At 41.5% G+C, this 26,924-nt stretch overlaps 1 protein-coding gene and 1 pseudogene across 1 annotated transcript in view; one reads left to right on the top strand and one right to left on the bottom strand.

Moving 5' to 3' along the window:
* Positions 1-64: 64 nt before the first annotated feature.
* The window catches only part of CFAP61 (cilia and flagella associated protein 61), a 296,977-nt gene continuing 270,117 nt past the window's right edge, over positions 65-26,924 (top strand). The window contains exons 1-6 of the mRNA XM_032420163.1: positions 65-219; positions 7,471-7,621; positions 17,199-17,349; positions 21,091-21,167; positions 22,012-22,079; positions 22,309-22,435. Coding sequence (XP_032276054.1) covers positions 7,479-7,621; positions 17,199-17,349; positions 21,091-21,167; positions 22,012-22,079; positions 22,309-22,435 — 566 coding nt within the window. The 5' untranslated portion in view covers positions 65-219; positions 7,471-7,478. The remainder of the gene's footprint in view (positions 220-7,470; positions 7,622-17,198; positions 17,350-21,090; positions 21,168-22,011; positions 22,080-22,308; positions 22,436-26,924) is intronic.
* Positions 7,681-8,410, bottom strand: LOC116642064 (annotated as a pseudogene).

Below are 26,924 nucleotides of genomic sequence, written 5' to 3' on the forward strand. Positions count from 1 at the left end.
CTAGCTGGTATGACCTTTGACTTCCCGCACGCGCCGTGACGTAGGCACTTCGTTTCTGTGGTAACCGGGCTGAGCGTCCTCCTCTGAGCGCTGTGTCTGGGATTTGCTGGTGAGGTGGGTATCGCTGGCCCGCCCGACAGGGACGCGGGGACGGAGTCCAGGGCGTCAAGGGCGCATCCCCACGTCAGTCTCCAGAACTGGGAGGACCTGCGAGGACAGGTGGGTCGGTCGAACCGTGGCGCCGGGGAAGGGGAATAGGAACAAAGCTCCGATCCGGAGGCTCGGGGGCGGGGGAAGAGAGGCAGGCCAGAAAACTACCTTTCCCAGTATGGTAAGGGGCGAGCTGCTGCGTCCCTAAGGTGGCCCGGCGCCGCGCTGCATTCTAGGCTTTGTAGGCTCTGAGGTCTTCCTTTCTGGACAGTCGTGCACAAATAAAATATAAGGCTTGTAATTAAAATAACTGAAGGTATTTTAAAGCCAGATAATAGAAGAAAATGAAAATAAATCATCAGAGTACTAGCAAATAAGCCATCCTTGTGGTCAGATAAACAGATGTTTACATTTTCTGTGAATGTGCCTTAATTACGTAAATTCTCTTAGCCCCGATGTCCTTAGTTATGAGACGAAAATAATAGTATCTATTTCATCAGCATTTAAGAGAAAATCTAGTAAAATGCTCCGTAAATGTTAGCTGGTATAATTCTTGACCTGTCTTCAAAACAAAAAATTAATTATATGCAAGCGAATTAAAAAAAACCCGACTTTTTAAAAATAGTAGTTTTAGTTTCACAGAAAACTTGAATGAAGGTACAGAGAATTCCTGTTTCTCACGCCTGTCATTCCCCTTTCCCCAATATTTCTCACCAGCGTAGTACATTTGTTATAGTTGATGAACCTACACTGACACATCATTATCACCCAAAGTTCACAAGTTAACATTAGGGTTCGCTCTTGGTATTATACATTCTGTGGAATTTAGCGACCTGTATCTACCATCAAAGTATGGTAAAGAATAGTTTCACTATCTGAAAATTCCTTTGTGCTCCACCTATTTATTCCTCCTTCCTCCTTTGCCTCCTGCAACCACTGATTTTTAAAAATTGTCTGATAGTTTTACCTTTTCCAGAATGTCCTGTCATTGGCATCATATAGTATGTAGCTTTTTCAGGTTGGTTTCTTTCACTTGGTAATATGCATTTAATATTCCTCCATGTCTTCATGGCGTGATAGCTCATTGGTTAAGAAATGACAGTTGCAAGTCTCTTTTGGTGTTTAGAAAAAAAAATTATAAAAATGCTGTGTGTATTTTATGTATTTGGAAAAATCACATCTATCTCTATGAATAGTGCTTTTGAGAAAACTTGAACTGAAGTCATTTGCAACCAGTATAAAAATATTTGCCATAGCCCTTTACTACCAATTTTATTATTTAAATATTTGTAAGTTATCTCACTTTTCAAATTTTAAATAAGTTGATTGAGATTTTATATCACTGAAATAAAGTCACCTAACAAAGTAAATAAATACCTATTAAAGTAAAAAGATGTTTCCCTTATGGGATGTCCCTTAAACTTGTAACTTATGCATAACTGATTTAACAGAATTTAATGTTAATCATCTCTGGCCTCTTTTGAGAGATACAGACACTGTGAATGTTTTATTTCTGGTTGCCCTCCTTCCATCTTACAAGTTTTTATTGTCTGGTAATTCGATGCTGTTTGTTTTTTAAGCAAAATGTATCATCATTATTACTTTTTTTTTTTTTTTGCCTTCAGTGCTTCTTCAGATACACCTGCTTGTTTGTTTCTCTCTCCCTCCAGCATTTTATCTTATATTTCACTCCCTTCTGATTTTAATTTTATTATTCCTGATACACATCTTTTAGGAGTTCTTTCAACCAGATTCTTTGAGTGGTAATTTCTTTCCATCTTTGTAGTAAATTGTCTTTTTTTAGCTTTCATCTTTTAGTGATTGTTTAGCCAGGCATAGAATTCTAGGTTAATGGCTATTTTTTTAATTTTATTATGTTATGTTAATCACCATACATTACATCATTAGTTTTTGATGTAGTGTTCCATGATTCATTGTTTGTGTATAACACCCAGTGCTCCATTCAGTACGTGCCCTCCTTAATACCCATCACCAGGCTAACGCATTCCCCCATCCCCCTTTCCTTTTTATCTTTACTTCTTAAAAGATACTATTCTGGTGATTGGGAAACTGTAGCGCATAGGTCAAATTCAGCCCATAGGCTATTTTTGTATGGCCCATAAGCTAAGAATTGCTTTTAAAATATTTTTAAACAACTGAAAAAATCCACAGAGTATTTCAGGACACCCTAAAATTATATAAAAGTCAAATTTCAGTGTCCATCCATGAGTAGAATTTTTTTTAAAGATTTATTTGAGAGAGAGAGAGCAAGAGCGGGTGCACAAGTGGGGGGAGGGGCTGAGGGAGAAGCAGACTCCCTGTTGAGCCTGGAGCCGGACTTGGGGCTCAATCCCAGGACCCTGAGATCATGACCTGAGCTGAATGAAGTCAGATGCTTAACTGACTGAGCCACCAGGGGCCCCTAGAATTTTATTAGAATACAATTATGCTCATTTGTGTTCATATTGTTTCTGGCTGTTATGCTATATTAGCAGAGTTGGGTAGTTGCACAAAGAACGTGTGGCTCGTGAAGCCTAAAATATTTATCATCTGGCCTTTTACAGAGGGAGTTTGCCAACCCCTGTACTGCTGGCTCCTATTGTTGCTGATGAGAAATATAGTCTTAGTCTAATTCTTACTCTCTCATAGGCAGTTTGTCTTTTATCTGGTTACTTTCAGGTTTTCTGTTTTTCGCATTTTGTAATTTCACTACTATATATTTAGGATTTATTTTTTATTTTTATTTATTCTTATTTTCCTGCTCCTGAGGATTCAGGTCTTTCATCATTTCCAAAAAAATCATTAGCCATTATTTTCAAACAACATTTTATTTACTTATTTTTGGAATTCCTGTAAGACATCGATATTCTTTTTATTCTGTCTTACATGTCTCTTAACTGCTTTCTATATTTTCTTTCTATTTTTCTGTACTTCTTTCTAGAAAATTTCTTCATAGCTGCCTTCTAGTTCATTAATTCTTTTTAATCTTGTTTAATATGTTTTTAACCCATCCAGTTAAAGTTTAAGAATCGTATTTTCCATTTTTAAAGTTTTTGTTCTTTTTCTTAATTACCTGTTTTCATGACTTTTCTCTTTCTGTATTTCTAATAATTGTAAACATACTTATTTCATCATCTCTTTCACAGTATATTATCTGAAGTTTTTGGGGACTTGCACACTACACAGGTAGTGTGGGTTAGGATGCACACCTACTTTGGTCTAGGATTTGGACTCCTCACAAGTAGCTTTGTTTTCTCCCCAGAGCTATCAGTAGAGAAAGCTGCTTTGCCACTTCCAGGGGCTAGTAGGTTCAGTTTTTTTAGTCTCCTTGTTTATCAAGAGGTTCACCCCTCCAAAGTCCAGGTTGGACACATGGCTTTGGTTTCAGTTCTTGGTTTTGAATGAGGCCCCTGCTCTCCCCACAGAGGGTGCAAACTCTTGCCCCGAGGGCCTGAATCACATTTGATCATTCCCTGAGCCACTGCACACAAAGTCATTGCCACCTGGGTGGGGAAATTTCCCTTTGCTTGTTCTTTCTTTCCTTGTTTCCTTTTTCCCCAAAGCTCACCTCTTTAGTTATGCTTGCTTATTTTATTTTATTCAAAATTTATATGTATTTGTAGCATTAGCCTACGACATCATGTTTCACAAACAGGATGTCTCTTTCCAGTTTTGCTTTTAAGTTAAAACCAAAACCAGGAATGACAACACTTATGGCTAGCTTTGACAAGAATGTAGACTACTAATGTCCATTTCTTTTTTTTTTTTTTTTTTTAAAGATTTTATTTATTTGACAGAGAGAAAGACAGCCAGAGAGGGAACACAAGCAGGGGCAGTGGGAGAGGGAGAAGCAGGCTTCCCGCTGAGCAGGGAGCCCGATGCGGGGCTCGATCCCAGGACCCTGGGATCATGACCTGAGCCGAAGGCAGACGCTTAATGACTGAGCCACCCAGGCGCCCCTACTAATGTCCATTTCTACCCAAAGTAGGTAAAGGATATTTGCAAATATGAAAAATTATTGTCTCTGCTAATGCCATGTCTTTGTAGCAGGCACCGAATTTCACATTCACAGGGACTGTGGAAAATATTAGAGTATTTAATTGCTCAGATGGTAGTCAGCCAGATTCTGATTGCCTCCTTTGAAATAACACTGTCATTTTATTGCTTGGTAATGCTTCTCCCCGATTTGGAGTGAGAAGGCCTTCAGGTGAGACACCTGCCAGTGGATTATCTCCCTCCTGGGTCATCGTGCCCATCCAGCATGTATTGGGTTCCCCCTAACATAGAAGGTACTGTCTGAAATTGTATACATGCCAAGCCCAAAAGAGAGGAGATTTCAGTTGGGACCAAAGGGTTTCACACCAGAATTTCAGATGAAAAAATTCTGGATATGGATAGCAGTGATGATTGCACAGTGATGTGAAGGTACTTAATGCCATTGAACCATACTTAAAATGGTAAAAATGGCAAATTTTATGTTATGTATATTTTACCACAATAAAAAACGTCATGGCCTCAGCCTTATATATAAAGATTTATGTTTTTCACACTGAGAAGGTATTATGCATTGAGAAGGTATAATGAAGAATGCATTGCTGTATTTAAAAATGCTTTTTAAAATTAAATGTTAAGAAAGATTGACATTAGAGTTAGAACTTGGAATCAGCTCATATTGCAGCTGGGCTGTGTAAAGCCATCTTAGAAAGGAAATGTCATCAGGTCATCAGAACTTGACGGCCACTTTACTAAAGCTGTTTTCGTTTATCCAAGAAGGAATGTGTTTATTGCAAAGGGGATTGATTAGTCTTGTGGTTGTCAGCAACGTAGAGATGCCCAGGAAACTGTGAAGGTGCCACCTAAGCATTAGCCGTCTCTGGTTTCCTTGGCTTGGCATCTCTGCAGTAGATGAAGATCCCCCAGACTTCAGGAGCTTCGAGTGACTTCTTGATGTCCACTATTTTGAATCCTGAGAACATCTGTGCTCAGTAGTAATAATATTAATGACAATATGGCTAATATTTACTGAGCATATGTCAAACACTGCTTTTAGTGTTTTGTATGTAACAACTCATTTATGAAACCTTTTACAGTATGCATATTATCTCTACAGATGAGAAAACCAAGGCACAGAGAGTTTAAGTAACTTGCTCAAGGTTACACAGCTACTAGGGGCTAGAAACTGGGTCTCATCCTTGGTACTCTGATTCCACAGCCCGTGTTCTTGGCCATGGCCCCATGTAAACCACTTTCTGATAGCCAGGCTTTCATAGCCATGCAGTTAGGTATTCTGTAAAGAGAGAGTGCCTGGATGGCTTTGCCATGGCAGGTGTGGAGGTTAAACCAGCTTAAACAAATGTTTGCTTATTTACATCCCCAGAGTGGGAAGAAGATTTCTGATTTTGGAGATGTTATTATAAATATCAAGGTTTTCTTCCTTTGCAGAATGTGAAGGTCTGCCATTCTGAGCTCACATTTTCACAAGACAACATGAGGCTGGAGTTGAGAGTACATGCGCTCCCCAGTTCACCTTAGTTACCCTGACACCAAGGCCGTGAGGCAGTGGCCACATAGCACACCTTGTTCTATCAAAGGAGAGGAAGACAGGCTTGTATTTAGCCTACATGACTTGTTTGTTAACTGTCTGGGCTGCAGAAACATCTGGACTGTCTGGCTGTTGACTTTCCCATTGTAAATGAAAAATTGGCATTTTGGGCTCCTCCTTTCAGTTTCTGTGAGCTCGGACAATGTAGGGCATCCACAAGAGCTAGGTCTGCTTGGCAAGTGCTAATGGAGGCCTGTGGAAGTGGAGGGTGGTGTGAATTCACCAAGGAGAAGGCCACCGGGTAAGGATTCTTGGCTGCCACCCGCCATCTTTCTAAGCCCCCCCTGCACCTTGCACCCTTAACATCCGAGTGTTGATGGTTAAGAGCAGTCAAACCACAGTTAAGTGAATACCAGTGGACTGGGAGGGCAGGGGACCCTTATCCACAGAGGCAGCCTGCAGGCTACTTCAACAGCCGGAGTGACAAGGGGTTGGACTAGAAGGACATGCCCAAGATTCGGTTTCTGACTAAATATGGGTGTCCTGAGGCAAGTCACTTCACTTCATGGGCCTCAGTTTGCTCATCTGACGAAGGAGGAGCTTGGTCTAGTGCTGTCTCAGATCCCTGCAGTGCTCAAGTTCTTTGATACATTGACAGTTATACAAGGATGTATCTAAACAACAATGATAACAACAGAAAGACAAATGATATAATAATGTGTTTTGGAAGAAAACCATACACATCATATAATTCCACTTAGATGATATTCAAAATTTAGCAAAGATCATCTATGTGATAGAAGTCAGAATCATGGTTACCTTTGAAGGGGTGCCATGAGACAGCCTTCAGGGGTGCTGGAAATGGTCCATATTGTTCCTAGGATCAGTACAGTGGTGAATATTAATGTGCCTGTTTTGAGTATACTGGCTAATACATAATAAAATGATTATCCCGAGGAAAAAGGAAAGGAGGAAAATGGAAGGAATGGAGGGACAGACAGGGATGAGGGAAATAGAAAGACACACACATATATTAAGACATTAAGAGAGAGATTGAAATCAGTCTGTGGCCTGCTGTTCCTGTCAGCAGCATTCCCCAAAGTGTCTTTCTGGAACATTAGACTCTCCACTGTCATTGTCATTAGAAATTCTCCTCAGAGAGGGTGTGGGAAAGGCTGGGTTATACAAAGAAAGTAGGTACTTTATTATGGAACTTCTCAAGGACTTTAATGGGCATGGTGGCCCCTCAGGAAGGCCATCATAAACAGCATTTCCTACACTTAATTGACCATAGAACTTTTTTTTGGTCTCAAAACCTCTCTCAGGACTGTTGCTTTTCAGGGCTCCAGTTTGGGGAACTCTATTTGGAACATGGGTAGAAGCTGCCAGTATTTCGCCTATAACTCTTGCCCACATGCCATGGTGGCCAATTAAATAAAAAGGATTCTGAATCAGTAAATAACTCCTTTCAATGTTTTTCAATCCTATTGTTAGAATATTAAAGCAGCTTTGTTGGGAACAAAGAGTACAGTTGCAGAAAATTCTAGATGGGCCAATTCTCAGAAACATCATTCTCCTAGAGAGAAACATGTGGCTAGTTTGTGATGACAGTCGTCACAGCCGACCCCCAGGGGAAAATGTGTACCACCAGCGCTCAAATACCATGTTCACTCTGACCATACAGAGATTGAATTAATGTCCGATTTTGTAAGTACTGTAACCAGACTGGCTTGTCATCTCAGATTAATGGTGGGCTGTTTTCTCTCTTTTTGGGACAGGAAAAAAAATGTCAGTGCTCACTTCTCCAAGAGGAAAGGTAGAAGTGGTTCATTGCCGAAGAACAGAATCACAGGATATTTATTGTATTAAAAACCTCATTAGAAAATTTACCCAGAAGTTGTTTGGGAGGCTTAATATCATCTATCTTCTGTAAGTATATAGCTAAGCAAGCCAAGAATGTTTATCACTTTTTTTTTTAACTGGGAAAATTACTTTCTTCGGGGGTATGGGCAGATGTCTGGTCTCAGAACTTCTGGAATTGCTTCTTGGTGCCAGTGGCCTTCATGACTTTGAGCACAGTGAAGCATACAGTCTTGCTCAAGGGCCAGCACTTGCCCACTGTGACAGTGTCACCAATCTGGACATCCCGTGTTCACCTGAAGCAGGGGTACAGGTGCGCAGACCTGTTTTTGTGGCATTTCTCAAAACAGTTGTACCTTTGGATGTCATAGAGGTAGTCCCAGCAGATGACAGTGGTTCTGTGCAGCTTCATCTTGGTCACCACACCAGACCACTCTTGGATGGAGACATTACCAGTAAAGAGGCATTTCTTTCTTTTTTTTTTTTTTTAAAAATTTTGATTGATTGATTGAGAGAGAGAGAGCATGAGAGGGAGGAGGGTCGGGAGGGTCAGAGGGAGAAGCAGACTCCCCGCCGAGCAGGGAGCCCGATGCGGGACTCGATCCAGGGACTCCAGGATCATGACCTGAGCCGAAGGCAGTCGCTCAACCAACTGAGCCACCCAGGCGCCCTAAAGAGGCATTTCTTGACAATATCGGTGCCCTCTGTGGCCTCCTTAGGCATCTTGAAGCCTAGACTGATGTTTCTGTAGTATGGTGGGAGCTTCTCCTTGCCAGTTTCTCCAAGTGGGGCCCTCTTCTTATTTTGAAAGATGGTTGGCTGCTTTTGACAGGCACGCTCAGTCTGAATGTCTTCCATCTTCCCGGCCGCCTGAAGAAAGGCTGTTTATCAATTTTATCACCCATGAGGAAGGGATCCCACTCCTTATCTTATGGGGCTTTATGGTGAGGAAATGGACAGCAAGAAAATCTGTCCTGCTGAGCAGGAGATCTCCAGGAACAACCAATCTCTAAGTCTCATAACCTGCAAATTGAAAGGGTTTCTCATGGGTTTTGGATTCAGGCAAACTTGAGTTCAAATCTCAACTGTCCCACCCACTAGTAGAGTCACTTGGGGTAAATTAATAATATCTGCTGCTAGTTTCGAGAATTTATTTTCTGTCAGGTGCTGTGCTTTACCAGTATTGTCTTATTTACAACTCTGAGGTGGCCACTATCTTGCCCATTTTACAGATGAGAAAATGGAGGCCTGCCCAAGGTCAAGCAGTTCGTAAGTGACAAAGCCCAGATTTGCTCTTAACCATTGCTACTAAAATGGTCTTCTAAACTTGAAAATATGCATAGATTTTTTTTCCCCTGGGTTTTTTTTTTTTGGACACTAGAATGTAAACATTCTATAATCTATTCCTTATTATTTTTATTGAAAAAGATAAAAGCTCAGTATTTTGGATTTTATAAAGCTTCATATTAAATATAATTGAAATGTTTAAACTAAGGCCCGCCTAAGACATTAAAATTTATAGCTTCTGATTATCGCACTGATGAATGTAATGCAAATGGACACAATTTTGTGGGAGAGCAGCAGGGCAACATGTATAAAATGCTTTAAAAATGTGTATATCAATTCAATGATTCCATTTTTTAACATTATGGTGGATTAAACACCGTAATGATGTTCTCTGGATGGAAACATCATGTCGATACACACACACACACACACACACACAGAACACAAAAGTTAAAGACTGTGCAGAGAACATTATCAAAATGAAATCAGAAACTTTTGGAAAACAGCAGGAACCAGTGCCACCTTCTTGAGGATTTTTGCTGCATTCTAGAAACCTCCTGCTTCTGTTTTGACAGCTTTGCAAAGAACAAAAGATATATATTCCCTCCACCTAAGGAGGGAAGTATTACATCCTTTTGTATAAAACTGGGTTGCTCATTCTAAGGATGAATGAGACATAAACCCACTGCTGAAGCCGGGACAGTAAGGGAAGTAGCCTTTTCAACCTCAGCATGGAATAAACGGGGACAAAGCCTTTAAGAATTTGTGAGCATGTCTTGATTTAAGGTCCAGGCTCATTGTATGGCCCCAAAAAACTTCAAAACTTCCTAAATAATGAGTGCATTTTCAGACAAAAACTATGTTTACCAGTAGACTGAATAAAGCAAATAAAGTGGGGAATTTGATTAAAAGTGGTCGCAGATTAGTAGTGTGTCCAGGAAATTGGCTGAAATAACACAAATCAGGTCTGAAGGATGGAGTTTCAACTCAGACTTCAAATAATGCACCCAGATAGAGTTCTAAGTGATATGCACGCACAGTCAAAGATCACAAGTATATAAGGAAACATGCACCGTTAGGGAGAACCAACAATAAAAGATATAACAGAATTAGACCCTCAAAGACTTCAGATGTTAAGTCAGTCAGAGAATAGAAAATAACTGTGCTTACTATGTCTTATAGTGAAAAGATACATTTAAATAGACCCATAAAAATTAATAGTGAGATTTGAAAAAAAGTCAAATAAACCATCCAGAAATGAAAATATAGTTAAAATGAAAAGGCTCATTGGATGAATTAAACATCATAACAGACACAGTTGAAGATAGAAGTAGCAAGTAGCAAACTGGAAGACTGATACCAATGAATTATCTAGAATTCAGCACAAAGAGACAAAGGCAAAAAAGTAAGAATGGAACAGTTAACAGTTACAGTTGGATCTAATCAGATTTCTAAAACGAGACAATGGGAAGTAAAAGAGGCAATATTTGAAGAGATTATGGCTGACAACTTTCCAGGATTGTTGAAAAGCACCAATGCTTAGATCTGGAAAACTCAGTGAAACCCAAATAGGATAAATGCACAGAGAAACCCACAGCTAAGCACATCATAATGAAAGAGCAAAATGCCAGAGCTAGAGAGAAGATCTGAAAAATTGTCAGAGAGAAAAGACAAATTGCCTGCAAACAACTGAAGATTAGACTAATAATGATTTCTCACTAGCAACCATGATAGCCAGAGATAGTAGAATATCTTCAGTATTGGAGAGAAAATAACACCAAACTAAAATTGTATACCCAGGGAAATGGGTTTTCAATACCTAGAGGAAAATGAATGCATTTTCAGGCCAACAAAAACTGGGTTAGTTTATCAATGAACCCTGAATAAAGGGAATTCCTCAGAATATACTCTGCAGAAAGAAGAATATCTCAGCTGGAAAGACAAAGATACAAGAAAGTAAACAAATATATGCGCAAATATGTTGGTAAGTCTAAGAAAAAAATCCAAACTTACATAAAGCAGTGATGATAATGACTAATCTAATATAGACACTAAATGTAAATAGTAAGTTATAAGGTATAAATAATAACTTAGGTAAAATACAGAACAAAAATAGCAGATAAATTGGCAGGTGCATGATTAGAATGAAAGTACTCTTGGGGCGCCTGGGTGGCTCAGTTGTTAAGCAGCTGCCTTTGACTCAGGTCATGATCCCTGGGTCCTGGGATCGAGCCCCGCATCGGGCTCCCTCCTCAGTGGGAAGCCTGCTTCTCCCTCTCCCACTCCCCCTGCTTGTGTTCCCTCTCTCGCTGTGTCTCTGTCAAATAAATAAATAAAAAATCTTAAAAAGAAAAAAAAAGAAAGTACTCTTAAAGTATTATTCAAGAGGGGGGTAGGATTAAAAGGTATTCCCCTTCCTTCCCAGAAACCACACATCCAAGCCTATTATGGGTAAATTATTAATTTCTATTGAAAGACATCAAGGAAGACCTATTCTATCAAGGAAGAGGTATACCACATACTTGGATAGGAATATTTAATAACGTAAAGAAGTCAATTCTCCTCCAATCAAAACCCTAATAGGATTATTTGTTGAAGTTGACAATATGGGTATGGGTTTATATGGGAGAGCAAAGGGCCAGAGCAATTTGAAAGAAGAAAAATAAGGTGGGGAGATTTGCCCAACTAAAGACTCATTATAGGTGTAGTAATCAGGACAGTATGGTAATGGCCAAGGAATTAGAGATCCCAGAAAGAGACCCACACATATATGAAAACCTGATGACCAAGCCAGTGGGGAAAGGATGTACCATTCAATAAATGGTGCTGGCACAATTTGTTGCCTATGTAGAGAAGAGAATAAATGTAAAGATCAACTTCCTGTCATACAAACAAACAAAAAAAAAGAAAGAAAGAAAGAAAAGAAAGAAAAAAAAAGCCAATTCTGGGTGAATTTATGATTTAAAAGTGAAAAACAGCTAACATTGTTGACGGAGTCTCTTAGATTCCAAATTCATTTATCCAGCTTCCTGATGGATGTCACCCCTTGGATACCTAGTAGGTACTTCACACCCAGCAAGATCATCACCTGCCTCCAAACTACTCTGTCCATACTTTCCCCATTTCGGTAACCCCAGCAGCTCCAAACTTTCACTTGCTTGGACCAAAAACCTTGGTGTCACCTTCACTCTTGCTCTTACCTCCCACACCAGCAAAGCTGTCAGCTCTACCTTCAGAATACATCCAGAACCTGGCCTCTTCTTTCCACCTCACTTCTCCTGCTGAGATGAGGTACAAGGCACCAGCATTCACACTCGAGTATTTCAACAGCCCCTCTCTGGTCTCTTCTTCCACCTTGGCGTCAGCCCTTGCCCAACACTCCCTCTCCCCTGACCCAGCCCCAGCAAATTATTTTTAACATAATATCCAGAACAACACTGTTCACACCAACCAGATCCTGTCGTGCTCTGCTCAAAACCCTCCTCTGGTCTGCCATGTGCTTGCCATGATCTGGAGTGAAGCCCACCCTTTTCCCTTCTGACCTCACCTCCCTTGAGCTCCACTGAGTTCCTTTATTTTTCCTGGAGCACTCCAGGCATATGTGTGCCTCATCCTACAGTTACAGAGGCATTTCCATTGCACCTCAAATGCTGCCTTCTCCTGGAAGTGCACCTGTGCATCCTCTTCCCCCTATTGTTCTTCACAACACTTGTCCCCACCTGACATTCTGTGCATTTTAGTTTTTGGTGTTTTTTGTTTTTGTTTTTGAAAATTGGCCTGTCTCCATTCACTAGAACGTCAGCTCCATGAGGGGAGGGATTTTTCCCTGTTTCCCACTCTGTGCCCAGAGCCTAGAAAAAAGCTTAGCACTTGGTATGTATTCAAGAAATGTTTGTTGCATTAATGAATAAATCCACTACTAGCCATGTGATTTTGCATAACCTGCCTAAGCCCTAGCATCTTCATCTGTGAAATGGACAGTTATACCTAATTTACAGGATGAGTGGGATGGTGAGAATAGTTGTTAAATACGGGGCAGTGCCTAGCTCCTAGGAGGTGCTCATAGCTAGTTTTCCCCTTCCCTGTGGTTTTGCCTATAAGGGAGCAGGGACTAGGGTCAGAAAGAGGCAGGCTTTTCTGTTATTCTCCTTCCCTTCCTTTCTCAGCAACCACGCAGCCGTAGAACAGGATGAGGCACTGCTTTTTGAGTACGATGGAATTCTCTTCCATATATGTTGTTAAAAGAAATCAATAAGCCGCAGAACATGGTACAAAGGGAGGCATGATTGCCTCTGAAATGGAAAAGCAAGTGGCAGGGGGCCACTATACACCTTAATGAGTCTTGAATCTTTACTATGTGAATAAATTTCTGCATGCAAAGAAATTATAAACCCCCAGCTTGGTAGCAGATGTGCACTTGTGACTTGCCCCTCCTGGGGTGACGTGTGTCACAGTTGGCCTGAGCAGGAGGGAATGTGTTTGGGCTGTCCATGTGATCCCCAGTGATCCATGTGATCAGTTGTCAAGGGCCCATCCTTTTAGAGGTCTTCAGAGCATGGCATGGGGGATGGAGGTGGGGTTACAACTGGGGCCTTTCTACAGATTTTTTTCAAAAACCTTCCCACAAATCTGTTTTCTCAAATCCTATACACAGTCACATACTAATTACCTGAAAGTTCTTGACAGCCAGTTGTTTCTGAAGGTGAGCTTCACACAACACTGCTGGGCCTTGGAGTGGCTGTCAGGGTACCTTGAATCCACAGATCTCATGTGTTTATGTATTTTCTGAATTAGCAGATATGAAAAGCATAATTTATGCCATGTAGGAGTGAGTGAAAGTTTTTTTTAATGTTAAAATGGGATCCTAATAACTAAAAAGGTTGTGACCTGCCTCAGAAACCAGCATATCTTCAGAAGTAAAAGTAAATTTACATTTTCATCAGTGTATGCCTGGCCCATGCAGCCTTTCATTTTTCCTGTTAGGTAACTCCCATCCCCTTGCCAGGCCAAACGCAAAGCTCAGAGACCCATTTTACAAGCATTTCTAAAACAGTGGTTTCTTTCCTGGTGTTACTGCATTTCATTATATTACCTCCCGGCTCAGTCATAGATATAGGAATGAATACAACTGACTTCACCTAAAAACCCTGTTAAATGGTAGGGGAGAAAATGAGCAGATTGGGCATAGCAGATGAGTGGGGACAGGGCCAAAGTAATCGGCCACATCAAGTGCACGTGTCACAGTGCAGGGAGCCGGGAGGGGAGAGAAAACCGTGACAGGCTCTGGGAACACCCAGATCTGTGCCATTCGTGCTGCTTAATAAGGCAGAAAATGGGGATACTGTTTCACCCAAAATTTCCATCAAGTGTAGTTAAATAAAATGAGTTTTGGCTGAACTTGGAAAATTCGCTAAACCAAGTGAACAAATGAGACATTACTTTAATGAAAAGAACTCTGATTTTGCTTGCTAGATAATATTCTTGAGCTTTAACTTATTTTGTGTGAAATATATACCTGTGTGTATATGTGTATTTTTCTGATTTGGCTTATTCCAAAGAAGAATTCTAAATACAACTTTTAAAAACAAGCCTCTTCCCCTACCTTTTTCCTCCTCTCCCTTCTTTTTTCCTACAGTGATTTTTTATCTGTCCCATAGAGGGCTAATGTTAAGAGGTAATAAGAAGTGGAAATTAGGGCGCCTGAGTGGCTCAGTCGTTAAGTGTCTGCCTTCGGCTCAGGTCATGATCCCAGGGTCCTGGGATCGAGCCCCGCATCGGGCTCCCTGCTCAGCGGGAAGCCTGCTTCTCCCTCTCCCCCTCCCCCTGCTTGTGTTCCCTCTCTCGCTGTGTCTCTCTCTGTCAAATAAATAAAGAAAATCTTTAAAAAAAAAGGAAGTGGAAATTATACATACAAAAGGATAATGCTACAAAAGTTACTTTCTTGCCCTCAGCCATTTGGAAATTGATGTGCATTTTCCCATTGAAACCACGGGTTATTCATGGCTGGCTTCCCAGGCCAACCCACAAAAGCCTATTTAATCTATAATGTCTGTGTGGTATAGTACTGTGCTAATTGTACTATGGAACCCAACCGCCACCCTAGGTTCCCATGGATAAATGTGTTTCAAGTTCAAATTGGGATTCCAGGAACACATTTCCCTTGTTTCCCTGAGGGGAAGGCAGCTGCCTTGTCCCAGCTCTTGCCCACTTCCTCCTCCACCATCAACACCATCATTGCCGGGTCCTGTGCCCTGGGCATTTTCTCATCTGAATTAGAGTGAGGACTGTCACTGTGAAGCAGTAGGTCATGGCTCTGGGAACCTGGGGCAGAGGAGCCCAGAGGATCAGGAGCTGGAGGGAGCTGGAGTGGGAAGAGGGGCAGAGCTTCAGTGAATCAGAATGGAGAGATTGGGGGACTGCATCCTTTTGCTAATGAGCTAATGTGCAGATAGTGTATTCTTGGGACCCGAGGGCAGTCTGCTATCTTCTTTCCATGATAGCCAGTGCTAGGGCAGGGCCTTTGCAGCAGGTGCACCCAGAGGAAGTCCCCCATGGCTGAAGAGTGGACCTCCTATGAAGGGGGACAGTGGCTGTAGGTGCTGAGATCAGCATGCCTAGCACAGTGTTTCCCAAAGATGCCTGTACCTCTGCTGGTACCCAAGGTGATTTGTCTTGATACACCCAAGAACAAGTTTTGTTCCAAATGTGTATCTTGATTTTTATGGTAAATCTTCTGTTTATAGCAAGGGATACCAGTTTTCCATTTATGATGTTGTTGCAAATTTCCTATTGAAATCATCTAAGCCAAAAGTGAACCGATTGGAAGAAGAAAAAATGAAGTACAGGAAGTGCATGTGTGTGAGAGATTGCTCTTTGGTGAATGACTCTAGTAAAATGGTATGCTGTCAAGTGGAAAGAAAGCAGACTACAAACAGTATGGGTTATGTGATTCCATTTTTAAAAACACACAAAGTACATTTCATTGTATAATTATTCTCAAAAAAGAGATGAGTCTGGTGAGATAGACACCAAAATATTGGCACTGTTTGGTTACCTATGGGAAGTGGTATGAAGGATGATTTTTCCAATAATTTTTTCTCTTCTTGTGAGTACTTTATGTTTTTGATTGCAGTCACAATTTGTTTTATGATGAAAATGTAAGTGGAAAGCATATGGAACTTTCTCTCTATGCTCTCCATTATCTTTTCTCCTCCTTCAGTTACATGCTATCCTCTTAGGCCCCTTACTAAGGAATGTGGGTAACTTATGCCTTTGTTTTTTGAAGGAACATTTAAATCTTTTTTCCTCCAACTTAAGATACCAGTAGATTCCACTCAGCTGAAAAAGTGAAAACGGCATCTCAATTTCTATACAAATGGTTCTCCAGAGCTCTTGCTGTCATGCCAGGGGAGCGGTTGGGAAGGACCATCAGGATGTCCCTTTGGGACAGCCACCAGAATAAGAGTTGGAAGACCTGCTTCTCCACCGTTGTCTTTTTTAACTTGCTGGGTTGCCTTGGCTTAAGCCAGACCCCTCAGGGTCTCCACTTCTGCCGCTGGATCAGGTGATAGATACTCATATCCCGTAAAAATCCATCAGCCCAGGGAATTGGGCTCAGAGTTTGGAGAAATTGGTTAAGATAGCTGACAGAGGTGGTGGGGCTAAACTCTCAGCTTCACTGCTTTGCATAGGTGACCAACTCATCCCAGCTTGCTCAGGACCTGTAGCCCTAATGGTCCCATGTCCTGGGGACCTTCTCAGTCTCAGGTAAACAGGGACAGTTGGCCACTCTAACTTTACATGTTTAGGCCAACACAGTGGAATTGACAACATGGAAAGTATAGGGAAAATGACAGTCAAACAATTTCCCCAGCCAATCTCCAAGGGAAGGGTATTGGACACTTCATGTAAATATAACACCTTTCTAACAAAATGTAATTTTCATTTTTTAAAAAAAGATTATTTATTTATTTGACAGAGAGATAGCAAGAGCAGGAACACAAGCAGGGGGAGTGGGAGAGGGAGAAGCAGGCTTCCTGCTGAGCAGGGAGCCCGATGCGGGGTTCGATCCCAGGACCCCGGGATCATGACTTGAGCCGAAGGCAGACGCTTAACTGACTGAGCCACCCAGGCACCCCCAAAATGTGATTTTCAATAAAAATTTAGTTGGGAGCCCCAGATGTCCTGAAAGATGTGCTCTCAAAGTTGCTGCCACATTTTTCCCACCTCTTCCAAAGGTTTCATACCTTATGCAGTGGTTGCTAGGCTTCAGTAGCTGAAGGAGGGGAAAAAAAAATACACCTCATCATCTCCCTTTTGGTAATCTTAGTCATGTGTGCGGTTTTAATCATTTCTGCAGGGAAAAGGCAAACCTTGCTGTTACCCTCTGCAATGACAAGGAGGCGATCATGGCCCAGGCTACCTTCGTGGACTATCCCAACTGGAATGTCTCCAATCAGGACAACTGGGTATCTGTGTTCCGGGAGCTTGACAGTGAAATCCCATGCACAGTAAGCAATTACACACAGTTCATATTAGAACAGCCTTAATTTTGAAGGGAAGCCCTGTGTTTGCACATATGTCTTTCCAGTTTTGAGACTGAGCAGTTCCAAACTCACGACAGAAAGTGACATCATGACAGTTAGAAACAAAGTTAGCTAGCGAGGAAGAAAGGTGAGTCTAAGAGCAAGAGGCCAGAGAGGATGCAGAAAGGAAGGTAATAGCCAGATCAGTCAGCTGGTGGCAAGGCCTTGGTCACCTCTACTGGGAGGACTAGCGGGAGCCCAGATGTGTGCTTCTCAGGTCTTCACACTGTGTCCCCAGCATCAGTGCCCAAAGTCTTTTTTTTATTGACGTATAGTTGACACACAATGTTACGTTAGTTTGAGGTGTACAACAGTGATTGGACAGCTCTATATGTTATGCTATGCTCACCCCAAGTGTAGCTACCACCTGTCACTATACAATGCAATACCATTGACTAGATTCCCTATGCTGTACCTTTCATCCCCGTGACTTATTCAGTCCATAACTGGAACTGCACTTCCCACTTTCACTCATGACTTTCACTCATTTTGCCTATCCCCCCGCCTTCTAGCAACCACCAGTTTGTTCTCTGTATTTATGGGTCTGTTTCTGGCTTTTTTTGTTTGTTTGTTCGTTTGTGTTTTAGATTCTACATATGAGTGAAATCATTTGGTATTAGCCTTTCTCTGCCTGACTTATTTCACTTAGCGTAATACCTTCTAGGTCCATCTATCTTGTCAAAAATGGCAAGATCTCATTTTTTATGGCCGAGTAGTATTCCATTGTATGTGTATATATGTGCGTGTGTGTGTGTGTGTGTGTATGTATGTATACCACATCTTCTTTATCCATCCATCAATGGACACTTAGGCTCAGTGTCTGAAGTCTTTGATATGTTGGGAGGGCACCTGCCTTTATACCTTTGCTCCCATAGCAGTGATAATAGAGCCTCAGATTCCTGTTGCATTCTGTAATTTTCAAGGTGCCCTTGTGGACTCTGGCTCATTTGATGTCTTCATCAAATGTGGGCACATTACAACCTGTTGGCAACCTGACTTGGTAGCTGGTGCTGAGTCTGAGCTTTCTCTGCCCTCAGCCTGCTAGAGCCAGGCCTGCATATGGCCCCAGTTCTGTGGAGAGCTAGAGGCCATGATTGTGGGTTGCATGCTTGCCTGTCAGTGGAATTCAAGAGTGTGTCCCCAGAGCCCTAGGGAATGCCAATTGCGTGAATGAGTGAGTTCACCTCCCCATATACACGTGTATGTGCACACACATACATGCCCATGTGCACCCCAACACATCATCTAGCATTTATTCAACTAAGTAATGTCTTCCCCTTGTCCTTTGCTTCTCCTTTTCCTCGCTACTCTATACACCCAGTTACATTTTCAGAAAAATTATCTCAAACTTGGAAATAGGACAAAAAGATGCTTTCAGTCCAATGCTTGTATCTCTGATTGATTTTCTATTGACCAGGCTATTGTACAGTTCTACAGGAACAGTGATTAACTTTGATTTTTGTCCATTGGAGATGTAAATAATTTCTGTCTGGTGGAAGAGATCACCTCAGAATTTATGGTTTATGGCCTTGTAGGCCATTAACTATTTTGTATCTAGCCTAGCAATCTTATTCTAACATTCCCTCATTAAAATACCTAAAGTAGCCAGCTCCTCAAGTGCAGCAAATTGTTTTTATCATCCCACTGATTGCCTCCTTAATTGATGGGTTGAATAAATCTCTGACATGCGCTTATTTGATGTTTGTATTAGGGTCATGATATTACCTTATCAAACATCATAAATTAATCATAGAGGCTGTTTCTTTGCTTGTTCTCTTAAGATTGTTTCTCTTTGAACTACTTTTAAACTCCTTTGGCAGTATAGAGCTCAGCTATCCAGTATGGTGGCCATCAGCTATATGTAGCTATTGAGTACTTGACATGTGCTAGTCTGAATTACGATGTGCTGTTAAGTGTAAAATATACACTGAATTTCAAATATTTAGTAGGAAAAAAGAGTGTAAAATATCTCACAATTTTTATTTTACTTGTCAAAATGATATTTAAGTATGTTAGGTTAAATAAAATATATTGAAAATTAATTTTATGTGTTTATCTTTATTCTTTTTTTATGTCTACTAGAAAATTACATATCCTGCTTGTATTTGTGGCTCAAGTTATTTTGTTATTGGCAGCATTGGTATAAAGCCTTAAGGCTTAATGTATTACTTATCCCAGGGGTATTTGCAACTGAAGTAATGCTTTTTATCTTAAAGCTAAAGAATAAACTTTGAATTGTAGTATTTTTTTTTTTTTTTTTTAAGATTTTATTTATTTATTTGTCAGAGAGACAGAACACAAGCAGGGGGAGAGGCAGGCAGAGGGAGAAGCAGGCTCCCCTCCGAGCAAGGAGCCCGATGTGGGACTCTATCCCAGGACCCTGGGATCATGACCTGAGCCGAAGGCAGCCGCTTAACCGACTGAGCCACCCAGGCGTCCCTGAATTGTAGTATTTTTGATGGAAGAGAGAATTTGGAAGATAAATCAGCCAAATAATAATCTGTGTACTCCTAAGACTAGTCCTGTTGAGAATGTACAGCAGATGTTAAGTAAGGTGGTTGTGGGATCAGCAGGTAACACATGGAAAGCGCTCACAGTGGTGCTGTGGCTATTGCTATCTGGACTGTAGGGTTTGTATTGTTTGCCTTTTGGGAGTTTTCAAGCTCCTGAACCAAACTCATGATTCTTCTCTTGCCATTTTATGTCTGATAAACACCCCTTCTGAGTATTTCTAAGGCATGCACTATCCAACAGGAGGGGAGATCAAGGCACATGGATGTGTAGGTGGTAACCCAAAGCCGTCTATAAAATTGCTCAGAAGACAAGAAACACAGAAAGCACTCCTGTTGTCCTGATTTCTAGGTGCAAGCACCACCCTCACCGGTTAACCACCTCACATTTGCATTATCTCTGGAATTTGAAGATTTGCCCATAAACACTGGGGTACTGAGTTAGGCAGACCAATGTGTGGATATACAAAATAACTGCTCATTTTTGAGACCACTTAAAATGTCTTCAGAAGTTAGGAGACAAAGCTCTTTAAAAACTGGAAAGATTTAACCTAAAGTCCTGTTCCAATCTTGCTACTTTGAGTTTCCAGCTCTCAGGTTTTCTGGCTCCCAGGAGTAATATTTGATTCTGACTCTGGGAATGTTGAACAAAACAAGCTATTGGATTCATAACGTGGCATCTGCCTTCCATCCTTCAAATTCATAAGAGAATCTTTCTCTTGTGTCACTTGAATAGAACAGCAGCTGCTGACTCAAGAGCCCTGGGGAATGGGTGATTGTCTTTCACTTGGCATAGACACCCCCGAGGACAAGACTACTGAGTTAATAATCGATTTCACTCCCCTGCAGGCACTTCCCTGCCCCTAGCCCCATTCGTGAGGGCAGGAAGAAGGGCTGGATGCATTGGACTCATTTACAATCCCTGTTTCCTGGAATAATTCTAAGCTCGGAGGACAGAAGGCAGCAAATGGAGTCAGTAAGATAGCTCAAATGCTGCCTGGGTGTCTCATCACTACAGACATGAAATATCACCCCCCAAACCGGGCAGCTCTGAGCCTATGGCCACCCCCCAAATCCTCCCCCCCACCTCCCACCCTGCTCTGACATGGCCCGAATGCTGCCTCAGCCTTTAATCACGTTCTGCTTTCTTGTGCAGCCTCTGAACACGTTGTTCCTGCACCTCTTTGTGGCCGTGGATGAGTATTCCGTCGGCTGCTGCAGAGAGATTATTCGGTGAGTGGCTGGGGTCTTGCAGACAGCGATGTCAGGGGGCTGGCCAGCAGCACCGTAGACAAGACATGTTAATGCCAAAATGACATGAAAGAGACTATGTGCCTAGTTTGAAAATATTTTCAAAGGACACGAAATTCTTTGAGGTGTTTAATTTGTTTGTAACTTAGGGCTGTATTAAAGCCTCTATGTTGAACAGCAGTGATATTTCTGAAAGAAAACAATCTGTTTCTTTGAGTCAACACATGTTTCACTACCATCATTGAGGCAAACAGGTAGTGCAGTCGTTTAAAAAAAATGGATTTGGGGAGGAAGAGTAAAGCATCATAAGTTCGCATGTTTCTAAAAATAGTTTTCCTCAATCTTATCTTTAGAAATGTTTATTAACCTGACAGACTGCAGAAGCATCCTGAATAATCTGGAGTGTCGAAATTTGATCAGTCAGGCTACCAGGTGATGGTGCTGTGTCTCTGCCAGCCTGCACAGACATTTGGGGGTGGTGGCCTCAGCTTTCAAGTCACTTTGTAATGTCACACCAGACCATCCAGATGCCGGGTCAAAGGTTAATGTCAGCAGAAATCTGGAGTGCCATGTGAATATGACACTCTTTCTTCTCTCTACCTCCATGGAACAGACAGAAAAGAGGCCGGTTGGAATTTAAGGAAATGTAGAGAAGGAAAAGAAATTGCCTTGAAGATGTTCTTGCCTTTGCAGGCAGGGAGCAGAGGAGCCCAAGTGGGTTTATGAACATCTGATGTTTTTAGTGAAGGCATGTGTCTCACGCAGTGCCAGCTAATGGGATTTCTTTGCTATTAACACCTGTCCCGCCCTCTCTTCCCCTTGCCAGGACCGTGTTTAAGGCAGTGCCAGAACTGCACTTCATATTCCTCATAGTGCCATCCTACATGAGCCTAGGTAAGGTCTACGCAACCACCTCCTGTCCCCAGTCGCCAACATAGGAAACTCACGCTTAAAATGGCACTTTGGGGAATGGGAATAAGAATGGTCTCCAGGTCCTAAACGTATCACGTGCCTATTTGATCATAACAATTAAAATACAACTTAGAACGGAAGTTACATTTTGTTCTGTAGTACGAAAGTTATTCCTTGGTAAAAATGACAAAGAAATGTCTCCGTGATTTAGGCTCGACTCTCATAACTGTGTTTGAGCAAGTGGGGAACATTCCAAGTCTGACGTATGACGAGGACTTTGCCGTGCATATATGTCACAGGCACAACCATTACCCCCAGCTGCACGTCCGCAACGCCAGGTAAGCCTGGAGCAGTGCCTTTTCCGACCTCAGGTTTACCGGGACACTTACCTTACAAAGAGCCGCGAAATTGCCAGTTCTTACTGTGAGTGTTTATAGCTTGGATTAAATTATTTTTTAATGTCCGTAAGTAACTTTATTTGGAGATGTTTTCAGTTCCCCTTGCTGACATAATTTACAGGACTAAATATCTGATGAGACTCATGTGGTGCTATGTGGCCAACAAAGTTGTACATTTACTACTTAATTGGGTTTCTGAAAACACGCAATCCTTGGCCCCACAGTGGGTGAAATAACTTTCAAATAAATGTAAAAATAAATCCGCCTGTTTAGTTTTCCCAATAAAGCCCACCTATTTTCTGACATTGACCCCAAAGAGGAGTTTTGGAAGTTGAAGGTCTTTACCGTCAATGGGCCCAATGACATGACCCAAAGTTCAGCAGCCTTAAGAAGATGGCTCTGGCAGATTCTCTTTTCCAAAAATGGCTGCAACACCATCTTACATCCTGCAAGCTATCCTATGATCTTAGGAGACCATTGTGCTGGAGAGGCCACATGTTGGCCCTGGGGTCGACAGCCCCAGCATGGCTCCCACTGACAGTTAGCATAGACTGCCAGCCGTGTGAATGAGCCATTGTGGATGTCCAGCCAAGGAGAGCCCCCATATGTCTGGAGCCCAGCTGACATGTGACTGCAGCCACAGGAGAGACCCCAAGCAAGGACTGACCCAACTGAGTCCTCCCAGATTTCTGACTTACAAAGTTGTGAGCAAAATAAAAGGGATTTTGGAATAAAAGTGCGTATGAAATCATTTTACAAGGGTGGTTGCATGGTTTTATCAGTGAATAATAAATTGTGTCTTCTTGGGTCAACTATTGTCATGAATGCTGTATTTCTTTAGAAAGTATTAAATTTAAATTTTTAAAAAGTGAGAGCCTACTATTTATCAGTCCTGTAGTATTATGGCATAATTGTTAAGAATATGCAATAATGAGGGACGCCTGGGTGGCTCAGTTGGTTAAGCATCTGCCTTCGGCTCAGGTCATGATCCCAGGGACCTAGAGTCGAGTCCCGCATCAGGCTCCCTGCTCTGTGGGGAGCCTGCTTCTCCTTCTGCCTGCCACTCCCTCTGCTTGTGCGCACTCTCTCTGACAAATAAGTCAATAAAAATCTTAAAAAAAAAAAAAAAGAATTTGCAATAATGGCATGAGATCTAGATTCTGATCTTGATTCAACTACTCACCCAATGGGTTAACTTAAAAAAGAAACTTGGCCTCTTCAGGCCTCAGTTTTATCACTGTCAGTGGGTATCAGGGCATTGTCTACTGCATGGGATTGTTGCAATGATTGGATAAGCTGATGGATGTACTAAGTAGTTAGTACAGGTACTTAGCACACTTCCAGTCACATGTAAGTGCCCAAGGAAATGAAATATTATTAATATTAAGTTAAATAGGGGCGCCTGGGTGGCTCAGTTGATTAGGTATCTGCCTTCAGCTCAGGTCATGATCCCAGGGTCCTGGGATCGAGCCCCACATCAGGCTCCCTGCTCAGCGGGGAGTCTGCTTCTCCCTCTCCCCACCCCCTGTTCGTGCTCTCTCTTGCTATTTCTCTCTCTCGAATAAATAAATAAAACCTTTAAAAAATATTAAGTTAAATAGGGAAGACAGACCCAGCTACAGTAAACTATAATGCTGGGTGGCTTAGAAAAGGAAAGGACAGAGAAAGAGGAAGACAGCTTCATACAGAACCTCTGTGCCCACCTGCATCCCCAAATCTAAATATCCATCAACAAGTAAATGTTTACATTTACAGACTGTGGTGCATCCATGCAGTGGATACTTCTCAGCAATGAAATGCAATGAACTTCTTATAGACACAGTAGGGCCGATCAATCTCAGTTCATGCTGAGTGAAAGAAGGCAGACATAGAAACAAAGACCATATACTACTGACTCCTCTTGTGTGATGTGCAAATGGCCAATCTGTACAGATAGAGAGCAGATGAGTGGTTGCCTCTGGTGGAGGGAAGACTACAGCTGGGAGGAACACACTGGAATTCTGGGGCAATGGCAGTGCTCTGTGTATTGATTAGGGGACATGCAGTTGCCAAAACTCACCCAACTTAATACCTGTGCATTTTACTATATGTTACTATGTCTCAATTTTAAAAAAATTTAAAATAAGGCTTCACAGAGAAGGTAGCCTCTGAATCCGGTCAGAAAGGATGAGCCAGCGTTTAGTCAGAGGGACAGACTCGGCAAAGCTGTGGAGGCAGGAAAGCACTTGGAATGTCTGTTAGGAGGCAGTAGGCAAGCGTGGCTGCTTTTCACGGTGTAGAGAGGAAGAATTATAATGAGAAGGCTTTATCCTGGAGCCAGCAGCGAGCACTGATGAAGAAAGGCATGATATGGGCTGGGTGTGAAACATAACTGACTTTCGTGTGGTTAGTGGCTTATAAGGGAGGAGCACAGAACAGTCTGGCCCAGAAACGATCCTAGCTGGAATTCAGGCACTGACAAGTCAAAGAAATCCAGTTGGGGGTGGGGGGTGCATGGATGCAAGGAAATGTTTAAGGGGGAAAGTGCAGTTTGGTTGCCAGCTAGATGGAGAAGCTGAAGGATGAGAACGAGTTAATGGTGACTCGGGTTTTCAAGTATGGGGGTGGGGATAGTGGGTTCATGAGCTGAGAGTAGAAATAATAGCATTAGATGGATAGCTGGGACGTGGGAACATGGGTCCTCTCATGAGTGAGGAGGTCATGAAAATAAAGGAGATTGTCCAATTGAGGAGGAGATTTTAAAGTGAAAAAGCAGAGGCCTAGGGCAGAATTTTGAAAGGTGAAAATGAGCTGTTAATGATAATAAACTAGAAGAGAGGGAGAGGAGTCTTATAGAAGTCAGACTCATAAGTCTGGCAAATGATGCAGGGAAATCAAATAATTTGAGTGTAAAGAAGAGGCCTTTGGACTGAGAAATTTAAAAAGATGCAGAAGAGTTGAATAAAATTGAACTTCTAGCCAAACTGACCAAGGAAAAAGAGAAGACAGATTACCAGTATCAGAAATGAAAGAGGTGATACCACTATAGATCTTACAGACATAAAAGGATAAGGGCTCTGTAAATTCAACAATTTAGATGAAATGGGCCAATTCCTTGAAAAACACAATCTACCAAAACTCATTTAAGAAAAAAATGATAATAACTTGGAGAATTCTCTATCTATTAAGGCAAAGTTGAGTGAACTTTGGGTGAGAGGCAGGGTGGCTGCCTGCCTCTCCCCCAGTCTCCAGCCCTGACCCTGACCCATCCTGATTTGCTTCTCTTCTTTTTCTCTTGTCCTCGTGGCTCTGAACTCTGTCTTCCCAGGACCTGGACCTCAGCTTTCTCTCAAGCTCATCCCTTTGGCTCCTCTGTGCCAACAGTGGGCACTTGGTCACCAGTGCCCTACCTCTAGCCACTTAGTCACCAGTGCCCTACCTCCAGCCCCCTGGTCTTGTCTCTCCTTGAAGGGCAGAGTTGGGTTTTGGAAATCACATTGCAGTGAGCTGAATAAATGAGAGGTAACAAAGTGAAGGCAAGGGGATATCCACTGCTCTTTAGAGAAGTTTGGTAATGAAGGAGCAGAGACCAGAGCAAAGAAGCAAAGAGAAGACAGATGATGAACGTTATGCAAACAATGTAAAGTGATTTCATTTTTACTATCCACGTAGAGCATTCACTTTGCATTCTAAGATCCAGACAGCTTGTGTCTAAAAAAAAGACTATCAAGATTACCAATATTTTATAATAAATTGATACAAATTATCCACCTAGTTTAGGACAAGAGAGAAGAAAATTCCTTGTAGAAAACCATTTTTTTTTTACTTTCTTTTTATTCATAGCCAAATACATTATAATTCTCTTTATAAAACCCCTTTGGTCACGATACAAATGCTAATACAAGCCAAATGCATTCTGAAGAAAAGGAATTCTGTAAGTGAAATATATTTTTTAAATAACATTTTTAATTGATTCTCTCACACCTTTCAAATTTTCCTTCCTGATTTATGAAGTTTCTCTTGTTAGTATCAGCACAGGAAAATAGGTCCTCCTGCCCATCAGGAAATTACAGTCTTTAAAGGAGTTTTATTGTAAAACTATTCACAAGTAGGCAGTTTCTTTATTATGTTAGGAGAAATTTACATAAATTGCTTAGGATCTTGTAAGTAGTCTAATAATTGCTGAACTTTTGTCTTCATTTAAAAATCTCTCATTTTATTCTTCCATTTGCTAATTAGCTTGGAGGATGGGTTCATTTAATAAAATGAATTCTATTTTCAAATTAGAACAATTTTTAAAGTAAAATTATTTGTTGAATTCTTCTATGTGAGTATATAACTACACACACATGTGCAAGTATATGTGTATTCTCTTTGTCTCTCTTTTTGTCTGTACATAGTAATGATCATATGTTCTGTTAATTGTATTTTTCATTTAATATAACAGTTC

This window comes from Phoca vitulina, unplaced genomic scaffold (genome assembly GCF_004348235.1).
Source record: "Phoca vitulina isolate PV1807 unplaced genomic scaffold, GSC_HSeal_1.0 scaffold22, whole genome shotgun sequence".
Classification (NCBI taxonomy): domain Eukaryota; kingdom Metazoa; phylum Chordata; class Mammalia; order Carnivora; family Phocidae; genus Phoca; species Phoca vitulina.